At 54.3% G+C, this 26,610-nt stretch overlaps 1 protein-coding gene across 1 annotated transcript; it reads right to left on the bottom strand.

Annotated features, from left to right (window-relative positions):
* Window positions 1-8,345: 8,345 nt before the first annotated feature.
* Window positions 8,346-20,926, bottom strand: LOC116953955 (glycoprotein hormone alpha-2-like). The gene is made up of 4 exons (XM_076051896.1): window positions 20,593-20,926; window positions 18,060-18,178; window positions 11,528-11,715; window positions 8,346-8,976 (listed from the first exon to the last, which is right to left on the bottom strand). Exons 2-4 carry the CDS (start codon window positions 18,142-18,144, stop codon window positions 8,884-8,886), a joined length of 366 nt encoding a protein of 121 aa, XP_075908011.1. The 5' UTR covers window positions 18,145-18,178; window positions 20,593-20,926; the 3' UTR covers window positions 8,346-8,883.
* Between the last annotated feature and the right edge of the window lie 5,684 nt (window positions 20,927-26,610).

The raw sequence follows: 26,610 nt of genomic DNA, 5'->3' as shown, positions 1-26,610 counted from the left end.
ACCACCCACAACCACCCACAACCACCCCCACAACCACCCCCACAACCACCCCCACAACCACCCCCACAACCACCCCCACAACCACCCACAACCACCTCCACAACCACCCACAACCACCCACAACCACCCCCACAACCACCCCCACAACCACCCCCACAACCACCCACAACCACCCACAACCGCCGCCGTGACGGCGGATTTCGCGTCACCTCTTCAAAGGGAACAACCCCACTCGCCCAGCCTCGCTGAACGAGTCGGGTTGGTGGAGAAACTCTCCACCAGTCCCCAACGCTGCGGATGTGTTGGCCAGGGGGAGCAGAGGCGAGGCGCCGCCGCCGCTCCGCTCAGCCGCCGCTGCCCCTGTGGACCCGTGGCTGTGGCCTTGGCTGCGAAGGCGGAGGGCCCCCAGCCCGTCCTCCAGCCCGTCCCCCAGCCCGTCTCCCAGCCAGCCATCCGCGTCCCGCCATGAAGCGGTGGCATTCGCTCGTAGGCCCTGCCTCCTCCTCCTACCAACGTGATCTCACCACCAGCATCACCACCAGCAGCACCAGCAGCACCACCACCATCATCACCATCATCATCACCATTATCATCATCACCATCATCATCACCATCATCATCACCATCACCATCATCACCATCATCATCATCACCATCTTCATTACCACCATCATCACCATCATCATCACCATCATCATCATCGCTCACTCGTCACTCGTCACTACTCATCACTTTTCACTGAGTTACGTAGTAGCTCTAATTCAGACGCGACCTGGCTGTCGCAAACGATAGCTGAACGAAGTCGCTTGTCGTCATCGTCGTAATGTGTGGAAATAAAATATGTTTTTTTGCCAAACATTCTAAACGCGTGATTCTCAACGTGTAGGGCAAAAATAAAACCGGAGGAGCCGGAGAAAAATTCACGCGACCACGGAGAGAGAGAGAGAGACAAACCCCAAATATACAGCAGCAACAGGTGTGTCAGGGTCGGGATCGAGCCCACAATCTCCTGTATACCAGGCGAGGTGGTTAACATCTCCTAGCCACCGTGGCACCACAAGCATCCTCACCAATCCATCACTACGCGTAGTAGAGACCCATCGCCTCATTGCCAATCGAGCATCATTGTCATCATTGGACAATTATTCTGACCAAATGAATCAATCGCCATTATTACTCAGCAGTGTGCACAACCACATCGCACACACACACACACCACGCACCGCACACACACCGCACACACACACGCCACACACATCACACACACACACACCACACACACGCTACACACACACACACGCCACACACACCACACACGCCACACAGACACCACACACACACACAACACACACACACCACACACACACAACACACAAACACCACACACACACACACACCACATAGACAGCACACACACCACACACACGCCACACGCACACACAAAACACACACACGCCACACACACGCCACACACACCACCCACCACCCACCCACCACACGCACACACCACACCACACACACCACACACACCACACACACTCCACACGCACACACAAAACACACACACGCCACACACACGCCACACACACCACCCACCCACCACACGCACACACCACACACCACACCACAGACACCATACACCACACACATACACACCACACACACACCACACACAAACACCACACACACACACACCACACAAACACCACACACACCACACACAAACACCACACACACCGCACACACACACCACACACACACCACACACACAAACACCACACACACCACACACACACCACACACACACACCACACACAGGTACAGACGGCACGGGGCTCGGCACGGGTACAGAGGGCACGGGTACAGGCGGCACGGGTACAGGCGGCACGGGTACAGACGGCACGGGTACAGGCGGCACGGGTACAGACGGCACGGGGCTCGGCACGGGTACAGAGGGCACGGGTACAGACGGCACGGGTACAGGCGGCACGGGTACAGACGGCACGGGTACAGGCGGCACGGGTCCAGACGGTGTCTTTATTGAGGTCTCCAGGACGCGTTCAGCAACTCGCCGTCGTCCCGTGCCCCGCGAGCTGCAATGAACCCCTCGCGCGCTGCGCGTGAACCAACGCGGAATTCGCTGCGTGGAGTCACTGGGCGCGAGACGCGGAACCTCGTCAAGGTCGACTCGGCCTCAAATGAGCGCGCGGTTCGGTGGGTGAACAACGAGCGCCGGGGAGACAAAGGCGGAGAGGCGCGGCTTGACGCAGCGGCGCCGCGTGCTCGACACCAGCGGCGTGCCATGTGAGGATGCGGGGGGTGTCGCGGGGATCTTAGTCGTGTGGGTGTGTGAGTGTGTGTGTGGGTGAGAGTGTGTGTGAGTGTGTGAGTGAGAGTGTGTGAGTGAGAGTGCGTGAGAGAGTGTGTGTGTGTGTGGGTGAGAGTGTGTGAGTGAGAGTGTGTGTGTGAGAGAGTGTGTGTGGGTGTGAGTGTGTGAGAGTGTGTGTGTGAGTGAGAGTGTGTGGGTGTGTGTGAGTGTGTGTGGGTGAGAGTGAGTGAGTGTGTGTGTGTGTGAGAGTGTGTGAGTGAGTGTGTGTGAGAGTGTGTGTGTGTGTGAGTGTGTGAGTGAGTGTGTGTGTGTGTGTGAGAGTGTGTGTGTGAGAGTGTGTGAGTGTGTGTGAGTGAGTGTGTGTGTGGGCGAGAGTGTGTGTGAGAGTGTGAGTGTGTGTGGGGAGCAGTAGTGTAGCGGTTAGCGCGCTGCGCTATGAACCTGGCGACCCGGGTTCGATTCCCGCTCACGGCCAACACCAGTGACGATTATCTGAACCGGTCCCAGGCCTCCCCTAGGTCGACTCAGCCTCAAATGAGTACCTGGTGCGGTGTGTAAACATTGCCACTAGGGAGACAAAGGCGGTCGGGCGTGGTGCTGGCCACCCACCCCCTCGTGTACCGTTCCGGCCTTCATAGGTGCTCGCTAACAGCACTTGCCCCTACAGTCTGTTAAGGCTATATGGGGGATCTTTGTCTTTTTATCTTTGTGTGTGTGTAAGAGTGTGTGTGTGTGTGAGTGAGAGTGTGTGAGTGAGAGTGTGTGAGTGAGAGTGTGTGTGTGAGAGTGTGTGAGAGTGTGTGAGAGTGTGTGAGAGTGTGTGTGTGTGGGTGAGAGTGTGTGAGAGTGTGTGAGTGCGTGTGAGTGCGTGTGAGAGTGTGTGTGTGTGAGAGTGTGTGTGTGTGAGAGTGTGTGGGTGAGTGTGTGTGGGAGAGTGTGTGTGGGAGAGTGTGTGTGTGTGTGTGAGAGTGTGTGGGTGAGAGTGTGTGTGTAAGAGTGTGTGTGTGTGTGTGTGAGAGTGTGTGAGTGAGAGTGTGTGTGTGAGAGTGTGTGTGTGAGAGTGTGTGTGTGGCAGTGTGTGTGTGGCAGTGTGTGTGTGAGTGTGTGTGAGAGTGTGTGTGTGAAAACAACCCCCTACCTCCTCGCGGTGCCGGACGGGCAACTCTGTCGTGGACAGTGATGTGGGGGGAGGTCCAATTGTGATTGGCTCCTCCCCTCATGGCATATGTGTCCACCACAGGGGCTAAACGGGGGCTCTGGACGGGTGCGAGGGGCTGGTAACCCCTCCACCTTAAATTAATTACCACTAAACCGCGAATTAAGTATATAACTAATAAGCTTGTGCCGGGGGCCCCGGGGGGCCAGGCGTCTATGACGTCTCCTGGCCAAACCCCAATTGGCGGAGCCAGGAGATTGAATATCTACCCTCGGGGTTCCTCCAGAAACAACGAAAAACCACTACGGGTGGCCACGTGGAATGTTCGAACGCTCACTGCGGAGGAGAGGCTGCCACTTCTCTGTCGGGAGCTGGACCGGTACCGCCTGCATCTATGTGGCATTCAGGAGGTCCGGTGGACCGGCTCTGGCTCCTGCCACCATGAGGGGCGGACAGTCCTCTACTCGGGGCAGCAGACTGCCAAACAACAGGGTGTGGCTCTTCTTTTGAACAAAAGAATGAAAGGGGCGTGGGAGCGTGTCGGTGAGGTGTGGGAAGCTGTAAGTCCCAGGCTACTTTGGGCTCGCCTTTCCATCAACCGGAGGCGAGGAATGGTGGTCGTGGTTACTTATGCCCCCACCGAAAATGAACATCCGTGGAGGGATGCAGGCAAAGCCGATGAGTCAGATGCCTTCTATGACCTCCGGTCACAGGTGCTGGCTAAAGTGGCCCCTCGGGATAGAGTCATCATGTTGGGTGACTTCAATGCCCGAGTTGGTCATGATACTGACACCTTGTCTGGAGTGATTGGAGGACATGGGCCAGATCAGCTCAATAACAACGGTAGGAGGCTGCTAGATTCTTGTGGAGCCCATGGGCTTGTAATTACCAACACGCTGTTCCGGCATCGGCGCATCCATACAACATCATGGATGCATGCCGGGTCCAAGCAAGAACATCTGCTGGACTACATAGTGACGGACCAGTGGATGCGAGCCCATGTCCTTGACACCAGGACCTACCGTGGAGTTGATCTGCCCTCTGACCATCGACCAGTCATCTGTAAGATGCGCCTGCCATTCTTCCACTCCGGTGGTGGGTCTACACCCAGGACCCCATTCCAACCTAAAGTGGCCTGGTCTCAGTTATCTGATGAAAGTTGCAAGCGAGAATTTCATCATCGCTTGCGGCTGGGATTGGCATCGTCCCCGACTACTCCTGATGTAGAGGGTAAATGGGCGAGGTTTAGGACTGTGACTCATGCAGCTGCAATGGCTGCTTTGGGTATGCGGTCCAGACCCCCCAGAGACCCTGGCTGACAGAGGAGGTGTTCAGGATGGTTGAGAAAAAGCGACAGGCCCACTGTCATCGGCTACAGCATCCCACGTCAGAGAATGAGGAGGTTTACCGCAGCCTTCGCTCGGAGGTTCGGAGAGCCGTGAGGCGCTGCAAGGATGGGTGGTGGTCGCGGGTTGCTGAGGAGATGGAGTCTGCCTCAGTGGCCCGCGATCACAAATCTCTATTTAACTCCATCAAAAAAGTAATCTGCAGCACCACACCTATTACCATCAGGGGAAAAAACGGTGACCCAATCTCCGACCCCCAGGAACAGGTTTGCAGATTTGCTGACCATTTCTGTGAGGTCCTGGGGGAGGGAAAATCCCTCAGCCAGGAAAACATCGTGGCACAAAGTGAGGATGACCCTGCTGAGGCTGCGGTGCCTCAAATATTGGAAGAAGTCACCCCCTGTAAGTGGCTGGCTGAGGTACCATCTGCTGAGGAAGTACTGAAGGCGATCCGGAGTCTGAGACCAGGAAAGGCACCGGGCAGAGATGATCTCCCAAGCGAAATGCTGAGGGAGGGCGGCGTTTGTGCACACACTGCCCTATATGACATCATAACAACAGTCTGGAACACTGGACGGGTTCCGCAGGATTGGAAGGATGCCCTGGTGGTCCCCCTTTTTAAGAAGGGGGACCGCACAGACTGTAACAACTACAGGGGCATCTCACTCTTCAGTGTGCCGGGAAAGGTCCTGGCAAGGATTATTCAACATCGCCTTGCCAGGCACGCTGAGGAGAGGCTTGCGGGGCCCCAATGCGGTTTCAGGAAAGGGCGGTCCTGCACAGATGCCATATTTTATGTCCGTCTGTTACAGCAAAGGTGTAGGGAATTCCAGCAAGACCTACATCTCTGCTTTATTGACCTGGTCAAGGCCTATGATACCATCAGTAGGCCTGGGCTCTGGGTTGTTCTTCGTGCTTTTGGAGTACCTGACCCTCTGCTCATGATCATTAAGGACCTTCATGATGGTGAGCGGGCCCGGGTAAAACTACATGGCTGGGAGTCAGAGCCATTCCCTGTACACCTTGGAGTGCGACAGGCATGTCCTCTGGCTCCCACATTATTTAACATCTATTTTGACCACGTAGTTCGTGAAGCCTTCAATAGCTGTACCGGGGGAATCTCCATATGGTAGAGATATAATGGGAGGCTGATCGATGCCCGGGTGTGGTCAAAGGATGGCTCCATATTGCTCAACCACGTGATGTATGCCGATGATTTGGTAATAGCTGCTCATTCAGAGGAGGAGTTGGAAACGCTGCTGCTGAGACAGGAGCGTGCCACTAAGAGGTGGGGCCTTACCATCAGCCACACCAAAACTAAGCACCTGCCTGGGTATTTTGTACCATCGGACACTCCACCCCCACAACTCCCAATCGGTGATGGGGCAGTTGTGGAGAGAGTGGAGAGTTTCCCATACCTGGGCAGTGTGCTGATGACCGGCTCCAGTTTAACAGCAGAGGTTTCACTCCGAATCAGTCGAGCGGCAACATATTTTCATCGGTTGCGTAACGCTGTATGGAAGCTACCTGGTCTGTCGCTCCGCACTAAGCTTCAGGTCTTCTCGGCCACAGTCATCCCCTCCCTTCTCTATGCTTGCGAAACGTGGACCCCCCCTAATGGAACATCTTCGCCGGTTAGAAACATTTAGGCTAGCCTGCCTACGATCCATCCTGGGTTTTACCAGGCTGGATTGTGTGAGGAGCTCACAAATTCTTGAAAGATCTGGGCAAGGTCCCATCGGTGAGCTCCTCCGGCAGGCAAGGCTGCGTTGGCTGGGTCATGTAGCCTGCATGCCCAGCCACTGCATGCCGAAACAGCTTTTGTTCGGCCGGATCGAGGGGGCTAAACGGGCGCGGCACGGGCTAGAGAAGAGATAGCGTGATGTGGTACAGGAGGACGTGTAGCTGAGTGGACTTGCCGATGACCGGTACCAGCGGTGTCAAGATCGGCCTCTGTGGAGGAGGCTCCTGAATGACGCTGCTGGGCAGTTGGAGGCAGTCGCCCTCCAACAACAATGGAGGGCGGAGCAGCGACGCTCACAACAACGAGCGGAGCGCCGGGTGGCTAAAGGACAGCAGGTTGGCACAGTAGGGGGCACAGGTGGTGCATCAGCCAGTCATCTCGGTCAGTCGACCTGCGGCACCTGGGTCTGCCCCGTGACCTCCTGCCAGCGGGCATTCGACACTTCACGAGGCCTCAACGTGTACCTAGCCTGGCACACGCGTCGTGGTGACATCACCGCCACTTAGTGGCGAATGGCGGTTGTTGTTGTGTGAGTGTGCGTGAGTACGTGTGTGTGTGTAGACAAAGATCCCCCGCATAGCCTTAACAGAATGTAGGGGCAAGTGCTGTTCGCGAGCGCCTATAAAGGCCGGCAAGGCACACGAGGGGGTAGTGTTATTGAGAGCTGGAGTGTGGTGAGTGGGTGAGTGGGTGAGTGGATAAGTGAGTGGATAAGTGAGTGGATGATGAGTGGGGTGGGTGAGTGAGTGAGTGAGTGGGTGAGTGAGTGGGTGAGTGGATGAGTGAGTGGTTGAGTGAGTGAGTGGATGAGTGATTGGGTGAGTGAGTGAGTGGGTGAGTGAGTGGGTGAGTGAGTGGGTGAGTGGGGTGGGTGAGTGAGTGAGTGAGTGGATGAGTGAGTGGGTGAGTGGATGAGTGAGTGGTTGAGTGAGTGAGTGGATGAGTGATTGGGTGAGTGAGTGAGTGAGTGGTTGAGTGAGTGAGTGAGTGGATGAGTGAGTGGGTGAGTGAGTGAGTGAGTGGATGAGTGATTGGGTGAGTGTGTAGATGAGTGAGTGGGTGAGTGAGTGGATGAGTGAGTGAGTGGGTGAGTGAGTGGATGAGTGAGTGGGTGAGTGAGTGGATGAGTGAGTGGGTGAGTGAGTGGATGAGTGAGTGGGTGAGTGAGTGGATGAGTGAGTGGGTGAGTGAGTGTTATTGAGAGCTGGAGTGTGGTGAGTGGGTGAGTGGTTGAGTGGATAAGTGAGTGGATAAGTGAGTGGATGATGAGTGGGGTGGGTGAGTGAGTGAGTGAGTGGGTGAGTGAGTGGGTGAGTGGATGAGTGAGTGGTTGAGTGAGTGAGTGGATGAGTGATTGGGTGAGTGAGTGAGTGGGTGAGTGAGTGGGTGAGTGAGTGGGTGAGTGGGGTGGGTGAGTGAGTGAGTGAGTGGATGAGTGAGTGGGTGAGTGGATGAGTGAGTGGTTGAGTGAGTGAGTGGATGAGTGATTGGGTGAGTGAGTGAGTGGTTGAGTGAGTGAGTGAGTGGATGAGTGAGTGGGTGAGTGAGTGAGTGAGTGGATGAGTGATTGGGTGAGTGTGTAGATGAGTGAGTGGGTGAGTGAGTGGATGAGTGAGTGAGTGGGTGAGTGAGTGGATGAGTGAGTGGGTGAGTGAGTGGATGAGTGAGTGGGTGAGTGAGTGGATGAGTGAGTGGGTGAGTGAGTGGATGAGTGAGTGGGTGAGTGAGTGTTATTGAGAGCTGTAGTGTGGCGAGTGGGTGAGCGAGTGAGTCAGTGGGTGAGTTGGTGAATGAGTGTTGCTGTGGTCTTTGTGTGTGTCTGAGTGGGCAATTTTGCGAAGGAGGTGGTGGTGGAGGAGGAGGTGGAGGAGGAGGTCGTGGAGGAGGAGGAGGTGGAGGAGGAGGAGGTGGAGGAGGAGGTGTAGGAGGAGGTGGAGGAGGAGGAGGTGTAGGAGGAGGAGGAGGTGTAGAAGGAGGAGTTGGAGGAGGTCGTGGAGGAGGAGGTGGAGGAGGTGGAGGAGGAGGTCGTGGAGAAGGAGGTGGAGGAGGAGGTGGAGGAGGAGGTGGAGGAGGAGGTGGAGGAGGTGGAGGAGGAGGTTGAGGAGGAGGTGGAGGAGGAGGTCGTGGAGGAGGAGGTCGTGGAGGAGGAGGTGGTGGAGGAGCTTGTTCAGGAGGAGGTGGTGGAGGAGGAGGTCGTGGAGAAGGTCGTGGAGAAGGAGGTGGAGGAGGTGGTGGTGGAGGAGGAGGAGGTGGAGGTGGAGAAGGTGGTGGTGGAGGAGGTGGAGGAGGAGGTGGTGGTGCGGGTTGCTCAGTAGCGGGAGAGGCGACACGTGTCGCACTGACAGCTCCGAGCAGTGAACGCCTCCACCCAGTCCCCGTCATCACCACACGGCACCCGCACCTAGAGTAGCACCATCACATACACACCATCACATACACACCAACACATACACACGGTCACATACACACAGTCACATACACACCATCACTTACACACCATCACATACACACCATCACATACACACCATCACATACACACCATCACTTACACACCATCACATACACACAGTCACATACACACCAACACATACACACCATCACTTACACACCATCACATACACACCATCATATACACACCAACACATACACACCATCACTTACACACCATCACATACACACCATCACATACACACCGTCACAAACACACCATCACATACACACCACACATACACACAGTCACATACACACCATCACTTACACACCATCACATACACACCATCACATACACAACATCACATACACACCATCACTTACACACCGTCACATACACACCGTCACATACACACCATCACATACACACCATCACATACACACCATCACATACACACCGTCATATACACACCATCACATACACACCATCACATACACACCATCACATACACACCATCACATACACACCGTCACAAACACACCATCACATACACACCATCACATACACACCATCACATACACACCAACACATACATACCATCACAAACACACCATCACATACACACAGTCACATACACACCATCACATACACACCATCACATACACACCATCACATACACACCATGACATACACACCATCACATACACACCGTCACATACACATCATCACATACACACCACACCATCACATACACACCATCACATACACACCACACCATCACATATACACCATAACACATACACCACACCATCACATACACACCACATCATTACTATCATCACCTTAATCATCATGATCACCATCATTACCATCATCACCACCATCATTATCACCACCACCACCATCTCCACCACCATCATCATCACCACCCACTGTGTTATCGTCGGGTTAACATACAGAAACAGTGGTCGAAGGGCTTTCGCGACCAATATTATCCACAACAAAAGTTTTTTTTGGTGGGATCGCCTAAATATAAATGCGTCTGTAAACGACGAATTCATATATTTTTTTACAAAAGACACATTCATATCGAGGCGATCTAAACCCAAACAATCACGAAACAGACCACACTATGATGGACGTGTTTTCGTTTTCCGCCCAATCGTGCCCGCATCTGATCTGCCAAGCCAACCGGACGTGGTACGCGGGTAAGTGGGTACGTGGGTACGTGGGTAAGTGGGTATGTGGGCACGTGGGTACGTGGGTACGTGGTAGGTGGGTACGTGGGTGAGCTGGTACGCGGTAGGTGGGTGAGCTTGTACGCGGTACGCGGTAGGTGGGCACGTGGGCACGTGGTACGTGGGTGAGCTGGCACGTGGTACGTGGTAGGTAGGCACGTGGGTACGTGGTAGGTGGGTACGTGGGTGAGCTGGCACGTGGTACGCGGTAGGTGGGCACGTGGGCACGTGGTACGTGGGTGAGCTGGCACGTGGTACGTGGTAGGTAGGCACGTGGGTACGTGGTAGGTGGGTACGTGGGTGAGCTGGCACGTGGTACGCGGTAGGTGGGCACGTGGGCACGTGGTACGTGGGTGAGCTGGCACGTGGTACGTGGTAGGTAGGCACGTGGGTACGTGGTAGGTGGGTACGTGGGTGAGCTGGCACGTGGTACGCGGTAGGTGGGCACGTGGGCACGTGGTACGTGGGTGAGCTGGCACGTGGTACGTGGTAGGTAGGCACGTGGGTACGTGGTAGGTGGGTACGTGGGTGAGCTGGCACGTGGTACGCGGTAGGTGGGCACGTGTGCACGTGGTACGTGGGTGAGCTGGCACGTGGTACGTGGGTGAGCTGGTACGTGGTACGCGGTAGGTGGGCACGTGTGCACGTGGTACGTGGGTGAGCTGGCACGTGGTACGTGGTAGGTAGGCACGTGGGTACGTGGTAGGTGGGTACGTGGGTGAGCTGGCACGTGGTACGCGGTAGGTGGGCACGTGGGCACGTGGTACGTGGGTGAGCTGGCACGTGGTACGTGGTAGGTAGGCACGTGGGTACGTGGTAGGTGGGTACGTGGGTGAGCTGGCACGTGGTACGCGGTAGGTGGGCACGTGTGCACGTGGTACGTGGGTGAGCTGGCACGTGGTACGTGGGTGAGCTGGTACGTGGTACGCGGTAGGTGGGCACGTGTGCACGTGGTACGTGGGTGAGCTGGCACGTGGTACGTGGGTGAGCTGGTACGTGGTACGCGGTAGGTGGGCACGTGTGCACGTGGTACGTGGGTGAGCTGGTACGTGGTACGCGGTAGGTGGGCACGTGTGCACGTGGTACGTGGGTGAGCTGGTACGTGGTACGCGGTAGGTGGGCACGTGTGCACGTGGTACGTGGGTGAGCTGGTACGTGGTACGCGGTAGGTGGGCACGTGGGCACGTGGTACGTGGGTGAGCTGGCACGCGGTCACGAGCGGCGTGAGCTGTCGCGTGGCCCACGGAGCCGAGCGGTGCCGGCGGTGCGCCCCTCCCCGCTACCTTCTCCAGGCGGCTCACGGTGCAGCACTGCGCCACCGAGGTGACGTTGTGGCGGTAGCCGGAGGCGCGGAGCACGGAGAAGCGCGAGGGGAAGGCGCTCGACTCGCAGAAGCCCACGCAGGCGCTCAGCCGCGCCACGCAGCTCCAGCGCACTCCACGCGCCACCACCGCCGCCGCCACTTCAAACGCTGCGGGGGGGGGGGGGGTAAAGCACACGGGGCAGCAGTCTAGAGACTCACATGGACCCACAGACTCTCATAGCACACGGGACAGCTGGCACCAGTCTAGAGACTCACATGGACCCACAGACTCTCATAGCACACGGGACAGCTGGCACCAGTCTAGAGACTCACATGGACCCACAGACTCTCATAGCACACGGGACAGCTGGCACCAGTCTAGAGACTCACATAGACCCACAGACTCGCACAGCACACGGGATAGCTGACACCAGTCTAGAGACTCGCATAGACCCACAGACTCGCACAGCACACGGGATAGCTGGCACCAGTCTAGAGACTCGCATAGACCCACAGACTCGCACAGCACACGGGACAGCTGGCACCAGTCTAGAGACTCGCATAGACCCACAGACTCGCACAGCACACGGGACAGCTGGCACCAGTCTAGAGACTCACATAGACCCACAGACTCTCATAGCACACGGGACAGCTGGCACCAGTCTAGAGACTCACATAGACCCACAGACTCTCATAGCACACGGGACAGCTGGCACCAGTCTAGAGACTCACATAGACCCACAGACTCTCATAGCACACGGGACAGCTGGCACCAGTCTAGAGACTCGCATAGACCCACAGACTCGCATAGCACACGGGACAGCTGGCACCAGTCTAGAGACTCACATAGACCCACAGACTCGAATAGCACACGGGACAGCTGGCACCAGTCTATAGACTCACATAGACCCACAGACTCTCATAGCACACGGGACAGCTGGCACCAGTCTAGAGACTCACATAGACCCACAGACTCGCACAGCACACGGGACAGCTGGCACCAGTCTAGAGACTCGCATAGACCCACAGACTCGCACAGCACACGGGACAGCTGGCACCAGTCTAGAGACTCACATAGACCCACAGACTCTCATAGCACACGGGACAGCTGGCACCAGTCTAGAGACTCACATAGACCCACAGACTCTCATAGCACACGGGACAGCTGGCACCAGTCTAGAGACTCACATAGACCCACAGACTCTCATAGCACACGGGACAGCTGGCACCAGTCTAGAGACTCGCATAGACCCACAGACTCGCATAGCACACGGGACAGCTGGCACCAGTCTAGAGACTCACATAGACCCACAGACTCGAATAGCACACGGGACAGCTGGCACCAGTCTATAGACTCACATAGACCCACAGACTCTCATAGCACACGGGACAGCTGGCACCAGTCTAGAGACTCACATAGACCCACAGACTCTCATAGCACACGGGACAGCTGGCACCAGTCTAGAGACTCGCATAGACCCACAGACTCGCATAGCACACGGGACAGCTGGCACCAGTCTAGAGACTCACATAGACCCACAGACTCTCATAGCACACGGGACAGCTGGCACCAGTCTAGAGACTCACATAGACCCACAGACTCTCATAGCACACGGGACAGCTGGCACCAGTCTAGAGACTCACATAGACCCACAGAGTCTCATAGCACACGGGACAGCTGGCACCAGTCTAGAGACTCACATAGACCCACAGACTCTCATAGCACACGGGACAGCTGGCACCAGTCTAGAGACTCTCATAGACCCACAGACTCACATAGCACACGGGACAGCCGGCACCAGTCTATAGACTCACATAGACCCACAGACTCTCATAGCACACGAGACAGCTAGCACCAGCCTATAGACTCACATAGACCCACAGACTCTCATAGCACACGGGACAGCTGGCACCAGTATAGAGACTCACATAGACCCACAGACTCTCATAGCACACGGGACAGCTGGCAGCAGTCTATAGACTCACATAGACCCACAGACTCTCATAGCACACGGGACAGCTGGCACCAGTCTATAGACTCACATAGACCCACAGACTCTCATAGCACACGGGACAGCTGGCACCAGTCTAGAGACTCTTATAGACCGATAGTCTCTCATAGCACACGGGACAGCTGGCACCAGTCTAGAGATTCACATAGGCCCACAGACTTTCATAGCACACGGGACAGCTGGCACCAGTCTAGAGACTCGCATAGACCCACAGACTCTCATAGCACACGGGACAGCTGGCACCAGTCTAGAGACTCTCATAGACCCACAGTCTCTCATAGCACACGGGACAGCTGGCACCAGTCTAGAGACTCACATAGACCCACAGACTCTCATAGCACACGGGACAGCTGGCACCAGTCTAGAGACTCTCATAGACCCACAGTCTCTCATAGCACATGGGACAGCTGGCACCAGTCTAGAGACTCACATAGACCCACAGACTCTCATAGCACACGGGACAGCTGGCACCAGTCTAGAGACTCTCATAGACCCACAGACTCTCATAGCACACGGGACAGCTGGCACCAGTCTATAGACTCACATAGACCCACAGACTCTCATAGCACACGGGACAGCTGGCACCAGTCTAGAGACTCTCATAGACCCACAGACTCTCATAGCACACGGGACAGCTGGCACCAGTCTAGAGACTCTCATAGACCCACAGTCTCTCATAGCACACGGGACAGCTGGCACCAGTCTAGAGACTCACATAGACCCACAGACTCTCATAGCACACGGGACAGCTGGCACCAGTCTAGAGACTCTCATAGACCCACAGTCTCTCATAGCACATGGGACAGCTGGCACCAGTCTAGAGACTCACATAAACCCACAGACTCTCATAGCACACGGGACAGCTGGCACCAGTCTAGAGACTCTCATAGACCCACAGACTCTCATAGCACACGGGACAGCTGGCACCAGTCTAGAGACTCTCATAGACCCACAGACTCTCATAGCACACGGGACAGCTGGCACCAGTCTATAGACTCACATAGACCCACAGACTCTCATAGCACACGGGACAGCTGGCACCAGTCTAGAGACTCTCATAGACCCCCAGACTCTCATAGCACACGGGACAGCTGGCACCAGTCTAAAGACTCGCATAGACCCACAGACTCTCATAGCACACGGGACAGCTGGCACCAGTCTAGAGACTCACATAGACCCACAGACTCTCATAGCACACGGGACAGCTAGCACCAGTCTAGAGACTCTCATAGACCCACAGACTCTCATAGCACACGGGACAGCTGGCACCAGTCTAGAGACTCTTATAGACCCACAGACTCTCATAGCACACGGGACAGCTGGCACCAGTCTAGAGACTCACATAGACCCACAGACTCTCATAGCACACGGGACAGCTGGCACCAGTCTAGAGACTCACATAGACCCACAGACTCTCATAGCACACGGGACAGCTGGCACCAGTCTAGAGTCTCACATAGACCCACAGACTCTCATAGCACGCGGGACAGCTGGCACCAGTCTATAGACTCACATAGACCCACAAACACTCATAGCACGCGGGACAGCTGGCACCAGTCTATAGACTCACATAGACCCACAAACTCTCATAGCACACGGGACAGCTGGCACCAGCCTATAGACTCACATAGACCCACAGACTCTCATAGCACACGGAACAGCTGGCACCAGTCTAGAGACTCTTATAGACCCACAGACTCTCATAGCACACGGGACAGCTGGCACCAGTCTATAGACTCACATAGACCCACAGACTCTCATAGCACACGGGACAGCTGGCACCAGTCTATAGACTCACATAGACCCACAGACTCTCATAGCACGTGGGACTCCTTACACCTGGCTCACAATGCGATTTGTCTCATCGCCACGGGGTAGGTTAACATACAATGGGGTTAAATTTTGATTTAAAGCTTTCGTGACTGCAGGGATTCATATTCTTGGTTCTTTCGGTGAAATCACGTAGAAGGGAAACAATAAAATAATAAAAATATAAAACGATAAAATTATCACGACGTTTCGACTGCAACACAAGCAATCATCATCAGGTGATGATGATTGCAACACAAGCAATCATCATCAGGTGATCACCTGATGATGACTGCTTGTGTTGCAGTCGAAACGTCGTGATAATTTCATTGTTTTATATTTTTATTATTTTATTGTTTCCCTTCTACGTGGTGACTTTACCGAATGAACCAAGAATATACAATGGGGTTTTCACCAACCCGCACTGACCAGCGTGGTGAAGTATGGTCAAACAATCCTCCTGACCGACGGTGCTGCGTGAGAGGGGCACTCTTCGTCCAAATAATTGAGTTGAAGTGAAGTTCCGACTCGAATGAGCGGTGCACATCGCCACGTTTACAGCCCCGAGCCAGGGGGTGGACATTCCACATTCCTATGGTGAGGTCGACTTTATCCACAGGACAACTATTGTACACTTCCCAACAAAGTGGCATAGCCAGGAAGAAGATTTTAAGAAATAGTGCTCCGTGAATTTTGCAATACTCACAGAGCGCCTATTAGCCTTGGGAAAGCCTCACTAAGTCTTGGAAATTATAAAAAAAAAACATTCAGCAGGGCCCCGTTCCACGGGGAGGTTTGGAAAATTTCCACCGCGAGGATTTTGCCTTCTCGCGGAAGGCAAAGCCAACCCACGTCGCATACGTATTGGGGGGACGGGAGGAGGGAGGGTGACAACTCAAAATTTTCCCACGTGCGCATTTTCAAGAATCCATTGGTGCGCCTCCATCTCCTTGCCACCTTCTCAGCAAGGCCCCGACCCTGTAACTCCGCCACCGCCCCCAGCGTGAGGGGGGGGGGGAGCACCTCGTTGCTTCTCTGAGTGATGTCCAGGACACTCCTTCCCCACCCCTCCCTTCAGGGGAGGGTGGGGGGTGTACGTGACAGCGTGATGCGACCCACAGGGGTCCAGTCGGCCACAATGAGGTCCCCCAGAGACAACAGGTAAACAAATACCAATTTATATTTTGGATTCATTAAAAAAAATCGCCTGCGCTCTACCGTGGACCAAGAGAACCATTGGCGCGTCTGTCGATGGCGTCAAGAGAGCAGCAATGAAGTTGGGAGATCCACAACCCCCTGCGAGGAGACCCGAGACTGATGGGGCCCGCCATGCAAGCAAGACGCACGACAACTTGATTGTTGAGCATCGTTGCCTTCACATCTTTTATCGTATTAACACTGTCAGACTGTCTTGCTCTATACCACAACACACGGTGCAGCAGCCAAAATAATATATATACAGTAGAGTTATAGCTTCGCAAATTATTGTTATATACACGGGGTTAAAAAAACATCGCGTGGATATTTCAGTTAAAAGTGAGTCGGGAGAAAGGAGAGAGTCGTATCTTATATATAGAGCATACAATAATATGTAGTTATAGCCTACATATTATTGTATAATAATAGTAATATATGTGTGTATATGTGTAGTGACCAGCTGCAGCAACTGCAGGTGAGCACTAAGCGCACACGCCGCTGATCATATACATGGTGTGTGTTGTGCCGGCAGGGCGGAGGAACCGGGGCAAGGGTCACAATAGACCTCGTGTGGAAGCCCCTGGAACCTTCTAGAGGGTTCGAGAAGGGGGCGCGGCTATGGCGGAGCCAAGCTGCGCCGAGGGGAATAAAAGCACCGGAGAGCGAGAGGCTCCAGGCTGCCGGTTCTGGGAGAGGACCCGTCCCGTAGCCGCCGTCATCGTCGTTGTCGTCGCTGCCGCCGTCATCCGATCATCGCGTGGTCAAAGCTTCGGTGCGACGCGGACAGGGGTCTTGTCCGGGAACGGGGCTCACGGCAGCGGGGTCGTGTGCGAGAGAGAGAGAGGGGGGGCCACGAGCGGCGGCGTGAGCTCGGCAACAACGGCAACGAATGAAGAGGGCAGAGGGCTGCCTCCTGCGACCACCTCGTCTACGGCTGACGGCGTGCGCGATGCACGCCACCCGCATGCACAGACGACACTACGTATGTATAATAATAATCATATACGTATATTTTGATTTAAAGCTTTCGTGACTGCAAGGATTCATCTTCTTTGGTTCTTTCGGTAAAGTCACGTAGAATGAGAATAAATTAATAAATTAATAAAATAAAATAATATAACACAATATTATTTTATTCTCATTCTACGTGACTTTACCGAAAGAACCAAAAAAGACATATACGTATAGTAGAGTGATAGGCGAATCATTAATATTGTATACGGGGTTAAACAAAAAACAGCACCGTAGCTATTTAAGTTAAAAGTGAGTCGGAAGAAACAGGTGGGGGAGCCCACAGTCGGATGTTGCATAGCCCACGAAGCAGTGTCAGGAGTCGTCGATTCCCTGAGCCACTTCTCAGCGCCTTGCCCGCTAGACGAGCTCCTACACAGGGCTCTGCGGGCCCCTCCCCCCACCCAGCTACCCCCTCCCGCGGGAGCCATAACGGCGGGAGCCTCCACCCAGCGGCGGCTCCACCCGATGCTGGCGACTCACGGTAAAGGTGGCACCCCGGGGTCGCGGGGTCCTGGGGCAGCGCAGCGGTGAGGGCGAGGAGGGCCAAAGCGGAGATTGGGCCCATCGCGATCGACGCCGTGATGAGCACAGGGTAGTGTCTAGATCACGGGGTAGAGTTTAAAACACGGGGTATAGTTTAGAACACGTAGTAGGGTTAAGGACACGGGGCAGAGTCTAGGACACGGGTAGAGTTTAAAACACGGGGTATAGTTTAGGACACGGGCAGAGTCTAGGACACGGGGCAGAGTCTAGGACACGGGGTAGAGTCTAGGACACGGGTAGAGTCTAGGACACGGGTAGAGTCTAGGACACGAGGTAGAGTCTAGGACACGGGGTAGAGTCTAGGACACGGGGTATAGTCTAGGACACGGGTAGAGTCTAGGACACGGGGTAAAGTCTAGGACACGGGTAGAGTCTAGGACACGGGTAGAGTCTAGAACACGAGGTAGAGTCTAGGACACGGGACAGAGTCTAGGACACGGGCAGAGTCTAGATCACGGGGTAGAGTCTAGGACACGGGTAGAGTCTAGGACACGGGTAGAGTCTAGAACACGAGGTAGAGTCTAGGACACGAGGTAGAGTCTACGACACCGGGCAGAGTCTAGGACACGGGTAGAGTCTAGAACACGAGGCAGAGTCTAAGACACGGGTAGAGTCTAGGACACGGGGTAGAGTCTAGGACATGGGTAGAGTCTAGGACACGGGGTAGAGTCTAGGACATGGGTAGAGTCTAGGACATGAGGCAGAGTCTAGGACACGGGGCAGAGTCTAGGACACGGGGCAGAGTCTAGGACACGAGGCAGAGTCTAGGACACTGAGTAGAGTCTAGAACATGGGTAGAGTCTAGGACACGGGGCAGAGTCTAGGACACGGGCAGAGTCTAGATCACGGGGTAGAGTCTAGGACACGAGTCAGAGTCTAGGACACGGGGCAGAGTCTAGGACACGAGGCAGAGTCTAGGACACGGCAGAGTCTAGGACACGGGTAGAGTCTAGGACACGGGTAGAGTCTAGGACACGGGTAGAGTCTAGGACACGGGCAGAGTCTAGGACACGAGGTAGAGTCTACGACACCGGGCAGAGTCTAGGACACGGGTAGAGTCTAGAACACGGGGTAGAGTCTAGGACACGGGACAGAGTCTAGGACACGGGGTAGAGTCTAGGACATGGGTAGAGTCTAGGACACGGGGTAGAGTCTAGGACATGGGTAGAGTCTAGGACATGAGGCAGAGTCTAGGACACGGGGCAGAGTCTAGGACACGGGGCAAAGTCTAGGACACGGGGTAGAGTCTAGGACACGAGGCAGAGTCTAGGACACTGAGTAGCGTCTAGAACATGGGTAGAGTCTAGGACACGGGGCAGAGTCTAGGACACGGGCAGAGTCTAGATCACGGGGTAGAGTCTAGGACACGAGGCAGAGTCTAGGACACGGGGCAGAGTCTAGGACACGAGGCAGAGTCTAGGACACGGGTAGAGTCTAGGACACGGGTAGAGTCTAGGACACGGGTAGAGTCTAGGACACGGGCAGAGTCTAGGACACGGGTAGAGTCTAGGACACGAGGCAGAGTCTAGGACACGGGGCAGAGTCTAGGACACGGGGCAGAGTCTAGGACACGGGTAGAGTCTAGGACACGGGTAGAATCTAGGACAAGGGTAGAGTCTGGGACACGGGTAGAGTCTAGGACACGGGTAGAGTCTAGGACACGGGGTAAAGTCTAGGACACGGGTAGAGTCTAGGACACGGGGCAGAGTCTAGGACACGAGGCAGAGTCTAGGACACGGGTAGAGTCTAGGACACGGGTAAAGTCTAGAACACGGGGTAGAGTCTAGGACACGGGACAGAGTCTAGGACACAGGTAGAGTCTAGGACACGGGGCAAAGTCTAGGACACGGGTAGAGTCTAGGACACGGGGCAGAGTCTAGGACACGAGGCAGAGTCTAGGACACGGGTAGAGTCTAGGACATGGGCAGAGTCTAGATCACGGGGTAGAGTCTAGGACACGAGGCAGAGTCTAGGACACGGGTAGAGTCTAGGACACGGGGCAGAGTCTAGGACACGGGGTAGAGTCTAGGACACGGGGTAGAGTCTAGGACACGAGGCAGAGTCTAGGACACGGGTAGCGTCTAGAACACGAGTTAGAGTCTAGGACACGGGGCAGAGTCTAGGACACGGGTAGAGTCTAGGACACGGGGCAGAGTCTAGGACACGGGTAGAGTCTAGGACACGGGCAGAGTCTAGGACATGGGTAGAGTCTAGGACACGGGGCAGAGTCTAGGACACGGGTAGAGTCTAGGACACGGGGCAGAGTCTAGGACACGGGTAGAGTCTAGGACACGGGCAGAGTCTAGGACATGGGCAGAGTCTAGAACACGAGGTAAAGTCTAGAACATGAGGTAGAATAATCGTGGTCGATGCGATTGCTGTGGCTTTGATCGTGTTTGTTGTGGTCGTGATTGTGCTGCACGTTGTTGTGGTTGTGGCGGTGGTAGTAGTGGTGGTTGTTGGATCGTACCTTGCGTGTTCTGGAGTCGGTGTTTCGCCGTCAGACCCTCGCCGGAGGCGAGTTTCAGTGACACGTGAAGGAGAGAGTCTTGGTTGGCTGAGAGGGAAGAGCAAAACACTTCCAGTGAGAGTGAGAGAGTCAAAGCGAAGCGAGAGCGAGAGAATTAATGCGGACTGAGGAGGGGGAGCGGGAGGGGTTAATGTGGAGTGAGGGGGAGAGTCTAAGTGACGTGAGAGGGGGAGGGTGACGTGAGAGGGTTAATGTGGAGTGAGAGTGACGTGAGAGGGTTCATGTGGAGTGAGGGGGAGAGTGACGTGAGAGGGTTCATGTGGAGTGAGAGTGACGTGAGAGGGTTAATGTGGAGTGAGGGGTAGAGTGACGTGAGAGGGTTAATGTGGAGTGAGGGGGAGAGTGACGTGAGAGGGTTAATGTGGAGTGAGGGGGGGAGAGTGAGGACAGGGTTAATGTGGAGTGAGGGTGACGTGAGAGGGTTAATGTGGAGTGAGAGGGGGAGGGTGACGTGAGAGGGTTAATGTGGAGTGAGAGTGACGTGAGAGGGTTCATGTGGAGTGAGAGGGGGAGGGTGACGTGAGAGGGTTCATGTGGAGCCACGAGTCTCTGCGCGCGCCTCTGATCCCGTGCCGCGTGGCTCCGAGCGTGGAAGCGGCCTCGCTGAGCGATGGAGGGAGACTTCCTCCCCAGCTCCGCCGTGGAGGGAGACTTCCTTCCCAGCTCCCTCAACGAAGGGCCCCGCCATGGAGGGAGACTTCCTCCCCAGCTCTGCCGTGGAGAGAGACTTCCTCCCCAGCTCCGCCGTGGAGGGAGACTTCCTCCCCGGCTCCCCCAACGAAGGGCCCCGCGTGGTCTTCGCTGGGGCTCGCAGCGGACAGCTCCACCCGCTCGCCGCGCTCCCTTCCTGAGCTGCGACGTGCAGTCACGTGCCGCGCTCTGCGCTCCCAGGCATTGCCTCGCGCCCCCCCCCCCCCAACTAAACCCCCCCCCCCCCCTAACTAAACCCCTATCGAGTAGGGAGCTTCACAGCTCAACGGATTCTATCCTCCTGCCGCACCATCAGTGAACATTCGGAGCGTGATTCTTGAAACACGCTCTCGCTCGCTTGCAGTTGCCCCCAGCGGCAGCAGCAGCAGCAGCAGCGGTCGCCATCCCACTCGCTGTGCCGTGAGACGGTGTCCGCCGTGGGAGAGACGAAATTTGCGCTCCAGCAGAGTCTACCCCCCCACCACACACCTCCCTCCCAGCGCTCCAGCAGAGTCTACCACCACCACCCCCCCCCCCCACCACACCTCCCTCCCATCGCTCCAGCAGAGTCTACCCCCCCACCACACCTCCCTCCCATCGCTCCAGCAGAGTCTACCCCCCCACCACACCTCCCTCCCATCGCTCCAGCAGAGTCTACCCCCCCACCACACACCTCCCTCCCATCGCTCCAGCAGAGTCTACCCCCCCCCACCACACACCTCCCTCCCAGCGCTCCAGCAGAGTCTACCACCCCCCCCCACCACACACCTCCCTCCCATCGCCCCGGCCTCTGTTGGTACGGACGGTGCCACGCGGGATCGCCGTTTTGTGTTTCCCAGAGCGCAGCGCGCGCGTGCCCCCTGCTGTTAGCAGCCCGGATTGCTTGCCCCCTGGCAGTGAATTGCGTGAACACTCCAGAGTGCAGGGGGACTCCTCTACTCACGGAACATTCGACTTACGAACTTTCAGAGATACGAACGATGCTGGTCCGTATGTCCAGTTGCCTGTTCGGACCGAGAGTCGTAAGTTCAGCCGCTGCGTAATAGATGGCGGTGGTGGCATCTTCATCTGCAGAATGTGAAGAACCAGTGACATCTACATCTGCAGAACATGAAGAACCAGTGGCATCTACATCTGCAGAACGTGAAGAACCAGTGACATCTACATCTGTAGAACATGAAGAACCAGTGGCATCTACATCTGCAGAACGTGAAGAACCAGTGGCATCTACATCTACAGAACGTAAAGAACCAGTGGCATCTACATCTACAGAACATGAAGAACCAGTGGCATCTACATCTGTAGAACGTGAAGAACCAGTGGCATCTACATCTGCAGAACGTGAAGAATCAGTGGCATCTACATCTGCAGAACGTGAAGAACCAGTGGCATCTACATCTGCAGAACGTGAAGAACCAGTGGCATCTACATCTGCAGAACGTGAAGAACCAGTGGCATCTACATCTGCAGAACGTGAAGAACCAGTGGCATCTACATCTGCAGAACATGAAGAACCAGTGGCATCTACATCTGCAGAACATGAAGAACCAGTGACATCTACATCTGCAGAACATGAAGAACCAGTGGCATCTACATCTGCAGAACATGAAGAACCAGTGGCATCTACATCTGCAGAACATGAAGAACCAGTGGCATCTACATCTACAGAACATGAAGAATCAGTGGCATTTACATCTGCAGAACGTGAAGAACCAGTGGCATCTACATCTGCAGAACGTGAAGAACCAGTGGCATCTACATCTGCAGAACGTGAAGAACCAGTGGCATCTACATCTGCAGAACGTGAAGAACCAGTGGCATCTACATCTGCAGAACGTGAAGAACCAGTGGCATCTACATCTGCAGAACATGAAGAACCAGTGGCATATACATCTGCAGAACATGAAGAACCAGTGGCATCTACATCTGCAGAACATGAAGAACCAGTGGCATCTACAACTACAGAACATGAAGAACCAGTGGCATCTACATCTGCAGAACATTAAGAACCAGTGGCATCTACATCTACAGAACACGAAGAACCAGTCGGATCTACATCTACAGAACATGAAGAACCAGTGGCATCTACAACTACAGAACATGAAGAACCAGTGGCATCTACATCTGCAGAACATGAAGAACCAGTGGCATCTACATCTGCAGAACACGAAGAACCAGTGGCATCTACATCTGCAGAACATGAAGAACCAGTGACATCTACATCTGCATAACACGAAGAACCAGTGGCATCTACATCTGCAGAACATGAAGAACCAGTGGCATCTACATCTGCAGAACGTGAAGAACCAGTGGCATCTACATCTGCAGAACATGAAGAGCCAGTGGCATCTACATCTACAGAACATGAAGAACTAGTGGCATCTACATCTGCAGAACGTGAAGAATCAGTGGCATCTACATCTGCATAACACGAAGAACCAGTCGTATCTACAATTACAGAACATGACGAACCGGTGGCATCTACATCTGCAGACGATTATACAACTTGTAAAGCCATTCCCCGTATTTAGTGTACACGCCGTACAACATATTTGGAATCGACAGGAGTAAAGTTGAACCTACAAACAAATCGACTTACGAACAGACTTCTGCAACCAAATTCATTCGTAAGCAAAGGAATCCGTGTATACAATTTGGAGTAATCAACTTACGAACATAGTCTAACAGTTCGTAAGCCGGAAACACAGTAATCTGCTGAATATTTTAATGCCCCTCCCCCCCACAAACACCCACTCCCAGCACGAGGCTGACTTATTACATCTGGCGGAGGATCGCTCAGCTGGACAAAATAGTGCCGCGGTTAACTTTACAAAGCAAGACTTTGCGTCTTACGTTGATGCCAAAAAAACATATTTCACAGAAGCTGGTTCAGAAGTCGGGTGTTCGTAAACCAATCGTTCGTAAATTGGGGATTCCTAAGTCGGGTGTTTGTAAGTCGGAAGTTCATAAGTCGATGACTGCATGCACGTGGGTAAAACCTCTTCTTATTTTTTCAGCATCTTGAATAGTGAGCGTCTTCCAAGATACGACGTGAAGAGGGCACCTTATTTATTTCTCACACTTACAGGCACAACGATAAACTCAGCAACATATATATAGGGCTACGCATTGCTGACGCATCCACACAGCCCCATCGTCGGCGTCTAACTTTTCTAGCTGGCTGACTAATATAGCGACGACGATGATGGGAACCGTACAGCGGATCGGCCATGCGGCCGGACGATGAAGAAGAGATGGCGGCGAAGACAGCGACAGCTGCCAAGGCCCGGACTCCACGACAGCCTCGAACCTCCAATCCCGTCTCCCCCTTATATACTCCTCGGCGTGGCCAGGCCCCGCCTCCGGCCATGCCCCCTTCTAGAAACTTCGAGTAGGTTCCCAGAGCTTCCTGACTGCCCACCGCCTTTAACCTTCATCCCATTTACGTCACCCTTATAGTTGGTTATTATAAAACGCACCCATACCCGTGGTAATCCCTCCTGGCCCAACAGGTCATTACACTTGCATTGTCTTTGTGCTGTTCGCCTTTTGTCGTTGTTCTCTGGTCTGACACTGGTGAGACTAGGCCCCAAAGAAGGCTGCAGTCTCTGATGTCGGCCAATCAGTTTCAAGTGCAGTCTCTGGTGTCGGCCAATTAGTTTCAAGTGCAGTCTCTGGTGTCGGCCAATCAGTTTCAAGTGCAGTCTCTGGTGTCGGCCAATCAGTTTCAAGTGCAGTCTCTGGTGTCGGCCAATCAAGTTCCAAGTGCAGTCTCTCGTGTCGGCCAATCAGTTTCAAGTGCAGTCTCTGGTGTCGGCCAATCAGTTTCAAGTGCAGTCTCTGGTGTCGGCCAATTAGTTTCAAGTGCAGTCTCTGGTGTCGGCCAATCAGTTTCAAGTGCAGTCTTTGGTGTCGGCCAATCAGTTTCAAGTGCAGTCTCTGGTGTCGGCCAATCAAGTTCCAAGTGCAGTCTCTCATGTCGGCCAATCAGTTTAAAGTGCAGTCTCTGGTGTCGGCCAATCAGTTTCAAGTGCAGTCTCTGGTGTCGGCCAATCAGTTTCAAGTGCAGTCTCTCGTGCCGGCCAATCAGTTTCAAGTGCAGTCTCTGGTGTCGGCCAATCAGTTTCAAGTGCAGTCTCTGGTGTCGGCCAATTAGTTTCAAGTGCAGTCTCTGGTGTCGGCCAATCAGTTTCAAGTGCAGTCTTTGGTGTCGGCCAATCAGTTTCAAGTGCAGTCTCTGGTGTCGGCCAATCAAGTTCCAAGTGCAGTCTCTCGTGTCGGCCAATCAGTTTAAAGTGCAGTCTCTGGTGTCGGCCAATCAGTTTCAAGTGCAGTCTCTGGTGTCGGCCAATCAGTTTCAAGTGCAGTCTCTCGTGCCGGCCAATCAGTTTCAAGTGCAGTCTCTGGTGTCGGCCAATCAGTTTCAAGTGCAGTCTCTGGTGTCGGCCAATCAGTTTCAAGGACAATGCATCTACAGGGTGTTTGAAAAAGATGGACCAATTTCAGAGATATAGCGATTTCAAATCGGGTCCATCTTTTTTTAAACACCCTGTATCATTATTATTATTATTACCATGGCGTGTTTGCTTGCATGCTTTGCCACGAGTTTGTGTGGTGAATGCAGACGGTAATCGACATGGTGTTTGAACATCTTAAAAAACAGGCTGAGAGAAAGCCCTGCACTCTGGCTCCGGGCTCCAACTTCTTAGGCAGCGCAAATTGAAAACGCCGCGTTTCAAGTTGAATTGCTTCAAGGAGGCGACAACTCAACACACCAACCGGGGTAGAGTCTCATTTGCACGAGGGATCAGGGTCAACGACGTCACAAAAATCATGAGAAATAAAATACAGCGGATGCAGCGAATGACGCGATCGGCGTTCATAACGAGGTGGCATTAGGAGGAGAAGGAGGTGGCATAAGGAGGTGGCATGAGGAGGAGGAGGAGTTGGCCTGAGGAGGAGAATCGACGTATCCGGCTGTTCATGAAGATGCGATCTGTGAACAGACCGCACAAGATGTGACGACGCAAAACGCTGACACACACAAACACAAGGAAGGAGACATCATCACAGCGATGACACACCACTACCACTACTCTGCTACTGCTCCTGCTGACGCAGATGTCTGCTGGCTTGGCCACCTGGATGTGACATTGTAGTTGTTGTTGTCTCTGCATCTACATCAGCCGTACGTCAACAAGAAGAAGGCAATGTAAGCCTATGGATAATGTTAGTGTATGGGTAATGTTAGTCTATGGGTAATGTTAG

Source organism: Petromyzon marinus, chromosome 53 (assembly GCF_048934315.1).
Source record: "Petromyzon marinus isolate PM22_M1 ecotype Great Lakes invasive population chromosome 53, UKy_Petmar_22M1.pri1.0, whole genome shotgun sequence".
NCBI classification, from domain to species: Eukaryota; Metazoa; Chordata; class Hyperoartia; order Petromyzontiformes; family Petromyzontidae; genus Petromyzon; species Petromyzon marinus.
The sequence above is the reverse complement of the archived record's forward strand: the minus strand, read 5'-3'. Positions and strand labels throughout refer to the sequence as shown.

Excerpts from the sequence above, each read along its gene's own strand:
- LOC116953955 (XM_076051896.1), bottom strand. The coding sequence starts at position 18,144 with ATGGGCCCAATCTCCGCTTTGGCCCTCCTCGCCCTCACCGCTGCGCTG. Across the intron at positions 11,716-18,059 it reads CCCGGGGTGCCACCTTTACC|CGTTTGAAGTGGCGGCGGCG; the intron begins GTGAGTCGCCAG and ends CCCCCCCCGCAG. Across the intron at positions 8,977-11,527 it reads CCGTGAGCCGCCTGGAGAAG|GTGCGGGTGCCGTGTGGTGA; the intron begins GTAGCGGGGAGG and ends GTGCTACTCTAG.